Here is a 13,244-nt window from a genome sequence, read left to right as displayed (position 1 = left end):
TTTAGTTTTTTTAAAGAAATGTCTGTATAGTTTTTATTTTTTTTATTTCAGTTTTAGTTTGATTTATTTTAGCACATTATATTAAATTAAATTGAAATAAGAAATACAGTTAAAAATATATATTTTATTTTATTTCAAGTAACAATTTTTAAAAATGGTTTTAGTTTTTTCTTAACTATGATAACCCTGGAATGCAGTATGAATATAATGACGATGTAGTGCATTTCTATTCAAAATATTATTGCATTACAATTTTCACAACTAGTATGCAGTATACAGAATAAACTACATATAAGATAGTATGTTAGGTTTCCATTCCAAACCTTTTTTTCTTTTTTTTTTTATAAAATTAAGGTGAAACTGGAAATTGCAAAAAGCCAGTACAGGTCTGGTATAAATCAGATCAAGCACCAAAGTTTTTTTTGTTGTTGTTGTTAATACCTTGCTAATGGCTGCTTCTGTGTTAGTGATAGGAGAGGGAGATCGACAGAAAGCAGGAGAGCAGATCTCACTGCTGGTGCCCTCCTCGCCAGACTCTTCTGTCACAGGAGACAGGAGAGACTGACAGCGACCAGCTGACATCTGACAGCACCACGAGAGAGAGAGAGAGTCACAGAGCAGAAGATATTAGTCAATCAGTTCACAGAGCTGTAAAGTTAATTGATTATAACATGCAAAGATCACAGAGAGAAAAGTAAAAAAGCCAACTCTGGTAACAGGATCAGTTTTTAATCAACACTGCAAGTCGTTTTCTTATTCTGCATCTGCAACTTAATTAGGTCTTTTGTTTTGATTTCCTGTAAAATATCTTAATATTTATAAAAAAAAAAACATTTAAATATTCAAAACTAATTTTGGATTAACCTGAAAACCTTTTTGAAGGGTAACAATCCTAATATTTTAAGTCATTTGCTTGTCAAGAAAATTAAGGATGATTATCTATTTTTAATTCAAGGCAAAAATTTAAATTAGCCAATTAAAAACATGATTACAAACCTATGAGCAAACAGCAATTGCTTTTTAAAACATTTAACACTCCAGTCTGTTTCCTTTTCCCACAATTACACTGTCATGGCTGCGTTCAGGGTAATGATACGTACGGAGACTTGTGATTGGGTCTTTCTTTTAATAGCATCACCGTCCAGTTCCTCCAGACTCTCAGTTAAACCCTCACCATCACTCACTGACAGGAGCGTGGTGGCGTGTTTAGCTTTCACCGTCAGCATCTTACACTTGGAGTTCAGGGATGCAATTTGCTCCTGGTAGCCCTTGATTTTCTGGGCCAGTTCCTGTTTAGATAAAAATAAACCGAATACAGAAAATGTTATTTAGTTGCTCTTTAGGTTAATGCAAGAATATCCATCTCACTTCATCAAAGTTGGAATTTTTTCCCTAAAACTCTTAAAATATTTCATTTGTTTTTAATTATTTTTATTAATATTGTTAAAATGTTACAAATAAATGAAAATAACTTAAATAAAGCTGAACTAAAATAACATAAATATAAAATATAATATCAATAAATAAAAAGCTATACAGATATATGAAAAATAAATAAATGACAAAAGCATATAACAAAATAAAATTTTAAACTTTAAAATTAAAAATATTAATAAATACTATAATAGTAAATAAATAATACAAAAATAACATTGCACCTCATGATGGTTAATTTGTGCCTGCAGTTCTTGGATGGTGCTGGTGTTCACAGGTTGGTCCTGAATGACCCGGTGAGCATCTTCAATCATGGCCTGCAGGTTTCTGACTTCCTGTTCATACTGTTCATACTGCACCACTGCCTCCTAAACAGACAGCACACAAATACATACATTTTTTATATTTAATATCGTTACGAGGATGTCCTACTGTGAACCAACCTCTTTCAGACACCGTTGACATATTCAGATACAAATTGAGACATTATATAGTTTCTTTGCAAAGGTGTTTTATCATGTAGACCCAACAAAAATGTTCATTATCATTATTTACTTTAAAAATAAATCTCTAATTTATAATCCTTTCTGACAGATCATAAAACAAACACAGCATTTGTGTCTAATAAGCTATAAGCGCTCAACACATGAGCCATGAAAATTCAAAAGTGTTTGGTGGTGGAATCAAGACTAACTGGTAAGCAGGTGTTTTTATTCCCATCTGGTGCCACAACTGCTCTCCCTACCTGCAGGATGTTGCATTGCTGGATGGCTGTGTGCTGGAGTTGACTGGCCTCTTGCTGCAGATTCAGAGCAGTGCGGCAGATGGACAGACTGGTCACCACTTCCTCAGGGACTCTTAGAGCGCTCTGACACTCCTGTACGGCCTCCACCTGCTGCTTGAAGCTCTCCATGTCCGCCAGCAAACGCTGAAAAAAAATCAGTTTTTTAAAATAGTGTTCTATTATAAGAACAAAACTGCTTCCCTTCCAAACTAAAATATGTATGTAGCAAAAACAGATGGAAAGCACTTAATAATTAATCAGAAAAACCTTTCTGTTACCAGTTGTAATGTGTTTAACCAGTCACACTACAGCCAAAGACTTATTTACACAGAAGAGTATACTTCAAATTATGTTTACTTTATGCATACTTGAAAGGACAATTTCACCCAAAAATGAGATTTGCTCTGGCCATCCAAAAATGTAGCATTACATCACTCAGCAATGGATCCTCTGTGGTGAATGGGTGCCGTCAGAATGACAGTCTAAACAACCGATTAAAACATCATAATAATCCACCTGAATCCAGTCCATCAATTAATGTCTGACTGCAGAAGATCCTTTGATGAGCAAGTGATGTAATGCTCATTGGAAACAGGTTTGGGGAAATGTAGCAAGCAAACTCATCAACATTTTGGATGACCTGAGGGTGAGTACACTTTTGGGTGAACTACTTCTTTAAAGTTTCCTGGTTTCTAACATGCAGTCAAGTATGTTACGCTTGGAATTATGGGAATTATATATAACTTCTAGCTTCTATTTTTAGAGGGTGTCTTAAAGAAGAAAATAAATGCTTCTTGAGAATCAAGACAGATAAATGTACCTGTCTTTGAGTCAGTTGTTCTTTCAGACTCAGTCGGGCCAGTTCAGGAGATGTGAGAGTGGCCTGAACCTGCTCCAGCGTCACATGCAGGTCCTTAACTTCACTCTCAAACCTCTCCATATCCTGAAACAAAATACAAACGCAGTCACACTGACCTAGAGAAAAATTATTCAGCGTAGTTACCGGTTTGTTAGTTAGTTGATTATTTTTTATTGCCACGGGAGCATCTAAGGCTATCTTCATTGGCAAAAATGAAGTTAGAATAGTGTAGTTAACAGAGTAATACATAAAAAAAGTAAACCTTTGCTGCGTCTTGTAGACTCTGCAGTCGTGATCTAATGCTCTGCTCCAGCTCCTCAGTGTGGCGGCTCAGTTCTGACACCTGCTGTCCCATGGCCTCCACCTGCAGCATCTCAGACAGTATCTCCACCTTCTCATGCATGGCCTCCAGGTCACCATGGAGCTCACGCGACTCACGCAGAACAGACTGCAAGGTCAAAAACACATATAGTCTAACTGCAGTCATTTTTGTGAAATAACCTATCTATGTCTTCTGTTTATTGTGGTTGACCTGATACATCCTGATCTGCTCTTGCAGGTGTGAGGAGGAATTCCAGATGATGTTGGCCTTCATCAGGCTTCTGGCTCTGTCTGTCCACTTCACTATGAACTCAAACATCTCATTGTACTCATCTAGATGTGCATCAGCCTTGAGAAAAAAAGACACACCACATCACATGCAATACATGAAAACCTCTAATTGAAAGGTCAAAATGAGCAAATAGCCTGTAGGAAATAGGCTGAGATTGTATGTTTGTTCTATTAGCTGAATGTTTATTTTCTCTATTTAAACATACTGTAATATATCTTCCTACCTTCTTCAGCCATATTGTCTTATATTCAGCCAGTCGAAGAGTGTGATGATGGATCTCTCGTAATTTGGCAATTGCATCAGCCAGCTGTCTGGCTATCAGAGGGTTACGGCGACCAAAGTCCTGCACTGCAGCTTCCAGCTCAGCAAGATTTCGTCCACAGCCATCAAGTTCATCACAGAGACGCTAGGAATACACGCCAAAGTACTTTATGTTCATTCCATTGAGGGACAATTGTTTATAAAAAATGTTAATATAATCAATTTTAATATTATTGAGATGCAACACATACTCTGGCCTCATCTTTGGCCTGATCAATATCAGTGGCCTTTTCCTTTAGAGAGGTAGAGACAGCCTTCAATTTTTCGGACACGTCATGAATTCTGGAGTTGAACTCCTCTTTGATAACTCTGGTCTTCTGAATGTCTCTCTCCTTGGCTTGAACCTAAAGATATGATTCATTATTTATATCTTGCATAAGGATTTAGTAAAAATATAATGCTAATGTTGTATAAATATATGTCTCCTACAAATTAATGAGAAACTGCCTTTTAATCCACAATTAAAAAATTGAAAAGGGTAATTATGTACCTGGTCCTCAATGGATCCCAGTGCCAGGGACACTTCAGCCAGTTGCATTGAGATCTCAGATGGTAAAATAGTGTACAGGTCAAGGTATTTACTTTGCTGCTGTTCTGCGAGCTTGTCCACATTCTGGCGATGAGTGATCAGCTCTCCATGCATCACCTTCACAATGATACAATAAAATTAAGACAACACAATTTATACAAACATTTTATTTATATGATACTATTATAGTATGTACATTGTGCCCAATATGCAAATCTTCTATATGCATGCAATACCAGGATAACACACTATATTTGCTAAATGTGTAGTATACAAGAATTACTGCACTAGACAGAAATATTGCATGCCATGTGCTCAACTTCATTTCAACTTACCTAACTAACATACAATACAATGACAAACAGTGAAGCATAATGCATTTTTCAAACAAATATTGTTGTTTGCAGAATTTCACATATTCTTTTCACCTCCAGTTCTTGTGTCAGAATGTCCAGATCAGACGTGGGGTTCAGTAGAAGCTCCCTGGAGTCCTGGATCCAGCTCTTGACAAGACTCAGCCCTCTCTCCACACCTTCCCTGTCCGAAAGTTCCTGCTGAACCCGAGTCTTTCCTGTTCTGGCCTTCTGCAGAAGACTACAAGAAAACACAGCATAAACAGATTAGCATTCAATCCATATTTGGCATGCGGAATCAGTCTGGTTAGGCCAATATGGCAAGCAAAACTACACTGACATTAAACTAGTTAGTATTCAGTCTTTACTATTTGCACTAGCTGCAAATACATTGGTTACTATGTATATGTGATCATACTGATCATACAGTGTACCATTTTCTATGACAAGTACTAAACAGCATTCTTTGTACTGTACCTTATAGTATTTTGGTGGATTTCATTATTATTGGTTTGTATTGGATTAGAGAAAGATTACGTACCTTTCTAGCTGATTTTGCACGGCTTTGATCTCCTTCAGACTTGGCAATTGCTCATGATCAGCTGTTGGCACAGACACCTCCACACCGTGTAGCAGGCTGAGAGTGTACTGTCGTAGGAGGGTTAGAGAAGAAAGCTCCCTCTCCAGGTCCTGACCAACCAGCTCGTACTGGTCCAGATGTGACTGCAGTGTGGCTTTGGATGCTTTCTCAGCAGTGCAATCAGGAACACGGCCCTTCAGTTCTTCTGTTACAGCTCTTACCTTCATCATCTGAACAATATAATGTCTTGTTTAAAAAACGATATAATTAACCGATTGTACTTTTAAATGTGATATATATTCAATACACCATTTAAAACCATTTAAATGTTACAGCATTATAACATTTCCTTAATTTGAGAAGAGGCAGAACATCATAAAATAAAACTAGAAGTCATGGTATATCTGGCCACAAGTGTCTAAAGGGAAACTACACCTTTTCCCTGAAAGTTCTCCATTCATGGGCCGTATCCTCCAGCACCCTTTCTTGACCTCGTGCTACACTGCGCAACCTTGTCCAGCGCTGCCACACCGTGGTCATGGATCGACTTATGGTGGCTTTACTGGCGTCACTTCCAACCAGCTCTAACTGGGAGGCTTGCTCTTCCAGACCAGTCAGCTTTTCTTGGAAACTGTTTACCATGGATACCAATGACTGAAGGCCAAAGATGAAGACATTTTGATCGGTTTATCATCATGTAGACAGTTGAATATATTTATCTACTCAAGAAAGAGAGCCAATTCTGCATACTTGGATTACCTTATGACTACGGAGTTTCTCTTCAGCTTCCTGGCTTGTTGCAGCCTTGGCTGCGGAAAACTCTGTTAGCTTCTTCTCTGCCTCATTCATCAGTTCAATGACTGTCTGTCTGGCCTCCTGATATGAATTCCACTGGGTAACACAGCTGAAAAATGTCACATTATCACTGTGATTATAATTCAGATCTACATCCAACAACAACATTGGTCTTTATTAGCATAAAACTTGGGTAAATTTACCTTTAATAGATCTAAGAGCTCAAATGTTCTGGAAAATTGTGTTCTGTACTAAACTGTACCTGTTTAAGATGTCTTGGTGGCACTGAAGCTGGTCTCTGACCTCCACACCTCTCTGCTGTGCAGACTCCACACTAAGTCGAAGCTGCTCCTTGGCTGTAGGGTTGACAAGGTTTTCAAGTTGAGGTGACAATGAATCCAGCTCCTCAAGAACACCCAGGAACTCTTGTTCAGTGGCCATGATGTCTTCCTGTTGCCTCAGACACTCCTCGTAGTTCTCCACGTCCACCCCAAGACTGGCCTGCTGCAAAAAGCCCACAGAGTCCTCCAGCCACTCACAAGCTGTTTGCATTCTGGAGTGATACTTCTGGCACAAGGCAAGAGCTTGCTCTAGCGTTATCTACAGGAGAAACAATTGGATTTGTTAGTGAGTTAGCTAAGGGGAACCAATGGTTAACTAAGGAAGTCTTGCTGGCTTGGGTAGTTAAGAAGCTTGTTAGGCTCAATGGCATCCCATGTTGGGGTATTATGTTGAACATTTATGCAGGATTTTGTGCTTTAACTAGTAGTCTTGGTTCTATTGATAGACTGGATTAGAACTTGCCTGTTTGGAGCTGAGGGCACGTTGAACATCTGCCTCCAGCTTGGCCATTTCTTGCAGACTTGAGTCCACATGAGGGGGGACGAGCTCATTGGCACTGGTGTACTTCTGCTTCTCTCTGGTGCTTAGAGCCGCCACTATCCTAAGCCTCGACTGAACTTCCTCTTGCATAATCTGTTGCTTTCGGATTTCCTCCTGGACCTTCTCAACCTTGACGTCTACCACCACCTCAGAGACAAGTTCATCTTTGATTTGCTGGAGCCAAGTTAAGGTCCGATTGACTTCGGTCTCAAAGTCTTTACTCTGCACAAACCTGTTCTCACACTCCACAATTAGTTCCCCAACAGCTGACTGTAAGGACTGAAACTCTTCTTGCCAAGAGGTTACTCGCTGCTTTGAAGCCTCGTGTGCTGCGGAATCCATGTGGGATGCCAGGTTATCCATCTGCTCCATGAGTCGAGTGAGGTGAGAGCTGGCACCTTGAAGACTAGCGACCAAGGCATGATAGTTTTTCAATCTCTCCTCAGCTGACTGCGTCTCTGCATTGACTTTCACCAATTGCTCTTTGGTGGCCTTCAGCTCTGAATCAACCTGCATAGCCATGGCTTGATGGTCCTCGAAAGATTCCAGAGTGTCGTCAAGATGTTCTACCCTCTGCTCAATCAATCTTTTGAGACCGTTGTAAAGGCTAACCAGTTGGGTCATTTCTTCAGGTCTCCAAGGTTGACCGGTGCTACGAAAGCCCTCTTTCTTCTGGTTTAGCTCACTGACGGCTTGTCCAAGATTGGTCAGCTCCTCCAGGAGGGCTTTATAATCAGCTTGAAGTCTGACAACCTCCTCAGTCTTAAGGCCGACAGATTGCGTCCCCAAGTTGTGGAATTGTTCCTCAAGTTCTTTAAGCGCTTTGTGGGTCACATCAATAAAGGAGGCATATTCCTGTCTGGCAAGAATGGCTTGTTGTATTTTCTCTTGTTTCTCCTTGGCTAGTCCCAAAATATTATTGTACTGTTGTGGAAGAGCAATCAGTTTCTCATCTAAGTAGCAATGGTCCACTTCATTGAGAGTGGGAAGTATTTCTTGACCTGTTCTTTGCACAGTTAGTAGGAGGTTCTCATATTCCATGGCTTGATCCAATATCTGTTGGTATTTTGTAAGCTGCGAACTTAATTCTGCATCTCCATTCATGAGGTTTATCTCTGGGAAGGTCACAATATCGGCTTGCTTCAACCACTGGCATATCTTTTCGAGATCTGCCTTGAAGTACTTCCTGGTCACCAACACTTTTTCCAGCTCCTGTAGCCTCTGGCTACGCTTCTGTAGGGAAACTTCAAAGATATTCTGCAGCTCTTGGAGTTTGTTGAGCATCTCTGATTTCTCTTCTTCAGCAGCGTCTTTCATCAGATCCCTGCCTTGGGACCACAGGGAGGTCAGCTCACTCTGGTAAGCTCTCAAGCTGCTCTGAATATTCCTGCAAGTCCGCACCTGCTTAGATAGGTCATCAGGAAGAAGGGCTATGTACTCCTCTGCTTGTGCTTTCTTTTCATTTTGCTGGACCCAGGTGATAGCTTGATTCACAGCCAAAAGAAACTGGGTTCTCTCTGTAAAGGCTTTGCTCAGGTGTTTCCTTCGTTGAGCCACATTGATGCTCAAGGACTCTACCTCTGCTTGAGTTTCTGAGATGAGCTGCTGCAGTCTTTGCCTTTCGTTAAGCCCCAGATGTGCTAAAACCCTATCTGCATCACTCATAGCCTGAGCCAACAGAAGCTGCTTGGCTTCCAGCTCACTGCATATGCTTAGATGGTCAAAAAGGAAACTCTGTGCTAGTTCAGGTGGAGGACTCATCTTCATGGCTTTGGATAAAGCAGGCTGCTGTTCCTCAGCCCATTCGCGAGCTTCCCTCAAACGGGCCTCAACTTGGCCCATGTCTTCAAGGGTTACAATGGAGTCTTGGATCTTCCTCTCTATGAGACTCTCTAGATGGGCCCAACGCTGCTCAAAGTGGCCAATCTGCTCCTTCACCAACTCTTTATCATCCAGATTTAAGTGGTACATTACTTTTTGCTTCTGCTCTTTGAGGTCCTCAAGTGTGCTTTTCTTTTCTTTAAGAACAACCGAGAGCTTCCGAAGAGCCTCCAAATGATCAGATGAACTCTCAGCATCAGTTCTACAAGATCATAAAAGAATAATGTAACTTCCACTTCCGGTGTAGCACTAATTAAAAGTGACATATAAATACATTTACACTAAATCTTGAATAACAGTTTTACCTGGCCAGGTTGTCCCATTCCTTGGACAACTGTTCAAAGAGGGCTTCCATGGCACTGATGCAGTCATGATACTCTTTAGTCCTCTGCAGATCTTCCTCTCTCTGAGCCTGCAGATTGTTAGCCTGATGGCACAGCTCCAGCCATGCATGGCTCAGTCGTCCAATCTCTGTATGCTCAGGAGACTCCTGCCCTTCTGTCAGCTTGATCACAAGCTCTGTCATCTTAGTTAGAGTGCTTTGTCTGCTTTGAAGCTGCTGGCCAAATTCCTACAGGCAAGATGAGCACAGAGAATAAGCCAAGTGTATAAAAAGAGACAACGTGAGAAATGAAAAAAAAAAAACACTCTTTTATGTTATAAATAAATCACCCTTGTCCTATTGTGAACAATTCACCGGCGTACATTATTCTAAAAATAAAAATGTCTGTTTTCATAATCTATCACAAAATGTAATAATGTAATAACTCCACAATGGAAACATTTAGTTTTTCCCCCTTCCCGCTGATGTAATCAATGCCAGGGCATGTGAAAAATAATATAAACCAATAAAATCATAGCCTACTTTCCATAATTCAATAAAAAATATCTAAATCAAGTCCAACCCTACATTCTTTCCAACTGAATATATAGTATGACTCAAAGTACATTAAATTAAAGAAGTTAAATGTATGTAAATGTCATTCTAAGTTGTTTAAAAAAAAAAAAAAAAAAAAAAATTATATATATATATATATATATATATATATATATATATATATATATATATATATATATATATATATATATATATTTAAGATTTTTTATTTGAAAAAAATAGATAAAATTCAACATAAATATGACGTTTACTTTGGCTTGATCAAGCATGTTTTGAGCAATCTTGGGCTCCAACTCAGCAGGTCTCCTGGATAGACTTTGCAATTGCTGTTCCGTATCTTGGAAAAGTGTTGAGAGTTCCTGTTTTTGCTCTTTAATCTCCCTCCAGCTACACGACAGCTCTTGAGAAGTGGTCATCCTCTCCTCAATCTGTAGAATTGACCATATCAATCACATTATCATTAACTGTATAATTTCATATCCCATAGCAGTGTTAGTTGATTCTGCATAATCAAACTCACCATCGTTTTGGTTTCCTGTATTTTGGCAGCTGTGGCTCTCACAGACTCATCAGATAAATCACACACTGAACAAACCAGGTCCAGATACGTGCTGGCCTGCTCCTGTAGAGCCCTAAAGTGCTTCACCTGTGGATAAGCAGTCAAAAAGTAACTAAATATATTTAGATTGTCTGGGCAACTTTCATAGTCATAATCAATCTGCAGCTCTGTGGCATCTACCTGTTTCAGAGCCTCTTGGAGGCCATAGGGAGTCTGCGTCTGCTGCTGGATCTCTTCTTTAACAGTGGACAGCCACGTCTGACACTGCTGCAGGGTGTCCTGATGGCTGACATGCTTCTGGAGTTCACGGTCCAGACTCTGATACACCTGATGAGCCAAATGTTAAACATTAGACTGAAATAATAAGATTATATTTCTGATGATGAGATCCTTTATTAGCAGGAGTGCTCACACGTTGAGCTGTGCTGCAAATAGCCGAATAACTGTCTCTGGTTCCCTGCTGGTGTGCCTGGATCTGCTGACTGATCTTTGCCTGGACTTGCTCTGTGCAGCTATCTGCGAGATGATCACCTTTGTCCTTCAGGCTGGTCAAACGCTCCTCAAAACCAGCTATCTCCTCCATTATTGCCTGAGAAGAAACAGGTCAAATCATGTCAAATGATAAAGAAATAGAATTGACAAAAACGAAGCTAAGAAAAGTCAGTAATTTCAAAAAGTCAGTAAAGTAATTCCCCCAAAAATATGTACATATATATTTAAAAGTATAAAGATATACAATATGCCAGGTGCTACAAAAGTAAACAGACTATGAAAATAAATGTTTATGCGAATGCTGCAAGGATTTTTGTTAGGTGTATTGATTGCAAGTTAATGTAAAGCTATTGTTCATGGGATATTTGAAAGCTATAATAGCAATAATAACAGTGCACACACCTTGTGTCTGGCCAGTTGTTGTGTGGCTGTCTCTAGATTGCCACTTTGCATGGAATCAGAGGTGACCAGCCTGCTAGACATCTGTAACAGCCATTTCTCTACTTCTTGTAGTTCACTGTTATAGTCTTCATGCTCTCTCACGCTCTCCGTCAAACTCTGAACATGGACCTACAACAGAACAATATTAGATAAGCAATAATGCATGGAATCTAGGTAGCCGAGACCATTTTTGCATGACAGTACCTTGGCATCATTGCATAATTCTTGATAGTCAGCTTTCAGCTTGCTGATGTTCTCGCTGATGGACGGGTCACGGATTGTTTCAAGAAGTGCATCTCCTTTCTCTATAACTGATTTGACTGCTGACTCATGGGACTGGATGGTCTGCTTGATTGTCTAGAAGGGGACAAAGGAAGCACTTGACATAGTAAAGGGTTTACATGACTCTCTAAAGATGGTTGCATTTGTCATCCTCATAACTAATTCAGTGCATGTATCTTCTTTACTCAACAAAAAATAAGTGTTTTGCTCACCTTGTATTTGGCTAGCTGAGCCTTCTTTTGGTAGAGTTCAGCTTTTGGCTCCACTGGAGTCGCCAGCAGTGATTTTGTCTCTGTAAGCCAATGTGTTTGAGTCTTGTATTTGTCCAGGAAGTCTTTGGAGACCTGTATGGATTTCTCTGTGGCACTGAGCTCTGACCGCAGAGCTCTGATCAATGCTTCCAGCTGGGAGAGTCGGGTGTCGACTTCTTCCTTGAGCTGCTCTGCCTCTGGTTCCTCCAGGAACGTCATGGCACGATCCGTCTTTTCACGCATGGTCTTCAGGAAGGTATGACCCATCTCCATGTCACCTTGCAGAGCCTGAGACATTAAATAAAATGTTTCTTAGGCACATGGACCTTCAGAAGTCATTCTAATATGCGACACTGGACCACAAAACCAGTCAAGTCGCACCGGTATATTTGTAGCAATAGCCAACAATACATTGTATGAGTCAAAATTATCAAAAACATATTATGTCAAAAATCATTAAAATATTAAGGAAAGATCATGTTCTATTTAGATATTTGTACATTTCCTACCTTAAATGTATCAAAACTTAATTTTTGATTAGTAATATGCATCCCAAAGAACTTCATTTGAACAACTTTAAAGGTGATTCTTTCAATATTTAGATTTTTTTTTTTTTTTGCACCTTCAGATTCCAGATTTTCAAATAGTTGTATCTCGGCCAAATATTGTCCTATCCTAACAAACCATACATCAATAGAAAGCTTATTTATTTATTTATGATGTATAAATCTCAGTTTCAAAAAATTTACGCTTACGATTGTTTTTGTGGTCCAGGGTCATTTATGCTGATTTGGTGCTCAAGAAACATTTCTTATTATTATAAATGTTGAAAGCAGTTGTGCTGATTAATATCTTTGTGGAAACCGTGATACAGTACATCTTTTTCCAGTATTCTTTGATGAACAGAAAGTCCACAAGTCCACAGCATTTATTTGAAATATAAATCTTTTGTATTATAACTGTCTTTACTGTCACTTTAACGCATCCTTGATTAATTTAATGTGTCCTTGCTGAATAAAAGTATAAATACATTTTAAAAAATCATTTTTTGTAGTAAATAACCAAAGATACCTCTAGTTTTTTCATCTTCTTCTCCATGGCAACACGATCAATCACATCAGTGGTGGTGGTGGTCACACTGCTGAAGTTCTTTTGTGCTGTGCTCAACCAATCAGAGAAGGTGCCGAAGACACTCTGGGATTCTTCAATGCTGGAAACTTCCTCCTTCAGCTGCTTAATAGTGTCCTACAAACACATTTAAAATAGTAAAATTTAGCATGATCTTATGTG

General features: G+C 39.4%; 1 protein-coding gene across 1 annotated transcript in view; it reads right to left on the bottom strand.

Annotated features, from left to right (window-relative positions):
• The window catches only part of LOC306886771 (nesprin-1-like), a 114,246-nt gene that overhangs the window by 49,656 nt on the left and 51,346 nt on the right, over window positions 1–13,244 (bottom strand). Inside the window, exons 65-89 of the mRNA XM_079444081.1 lie at window positions 13,026–13,199; window positions 11,916–12,242; window positions 11,626–11,778; window positions 11,383–11,550; window positions 10,901–11,077; window positions 10,669–10,815; window positions 10,450–10,575; window positions 10,181–10,357; window positions 9,337–9,602; window positions 7,073–9,233; window positions 6,531–6,868; window positions 6,233–6,377; window positions 5,909–6,127; window positions 5,435–5,703; window positions 4,969–5,134; window positions 4,502–4,657; window positions 4,203–4,355; window positions 3,914–4,096; window positions 3,610–3,747; window positions 3,340–3,525; window positions 3,039–3,161; window positions 2,180–2,362; window positions 1,659–1,802; window positions 1,101–1,289; window positions 442–582 (exon numbers count right to left, since the gene is read on the bottom strand). Coding sequence (XP_079300207.1) covers window positions 442–582; window positions 1,101–1,289; window positions 1,659–1,802; window positions 2,180–2,362; window positions 3,039–3,161; window positions 3,340–3,525; window positions 3,610–3,747; window positions 3,914–4,096; window positions 4,203–4,355; window positions 4,502–4,657; window positions 4,969–5,134; window positions 5,435–5,703; window positions 5,909–6,127; window positions 6,233–6,377; window positions 6,531–6,868; window positions 7,073–9,233; window positions 9,337–9,602; window positions 10,181–10,357; window positions 10,450–10,575; window positions 10,669–10,815; window positions 10,901–11,077; window positions 11,383–11,550; window positions 11,626–11,778; window positions 11,916–12,242; window positions 13,026–13,199 — 6,609 coding nt within the window. The remainder of the gene's footprint in view (window positions 1–441; window positions 583–1,100; window positions 1,290–1,658; window positions 1,803–2,179; window positions 2,363–3,038; window positions 3,162–3,339; window positions 3,526–3,609; window positions 3,748–3,913; window positions 4,097–4,202; window positions 4,356–4,501; window positions 4,658–4,968; window positions 5,135–5,434; window positions 5,704–5,908; window positions 6,128–6,232; window positions 6,378–6,530; window positions 6,869–7,072; window positions 9,234–9,336; window positions 9,603–10,180; window positions 10,358–10,449; window positions 10,576–10,668; window positions 10,816–10,900; window positions 11,078–11,382; window positions 11,551–11,625; window positions 11,779–11,915; window positions 12,243–13,025; window positions 13,200–13,244) is intronic.

This window comes from Barbus barbus (genome assembly GCF_936440315.1).
Source record: "Barbus barbus genome assembly, chromosome: 20".
Classification (NCBI taxonomy): Eukaryota; Metazoa; Chordata; class Actinopteri; order Cypriniformes; family Cyprinidae; genus Barbus; species Barbus barbus.
The sequence above is the reverse complement of the archived record's forward strand: the minus strand, read 5'-3'. Positions and strand labels throughout refer to the sequence as shown.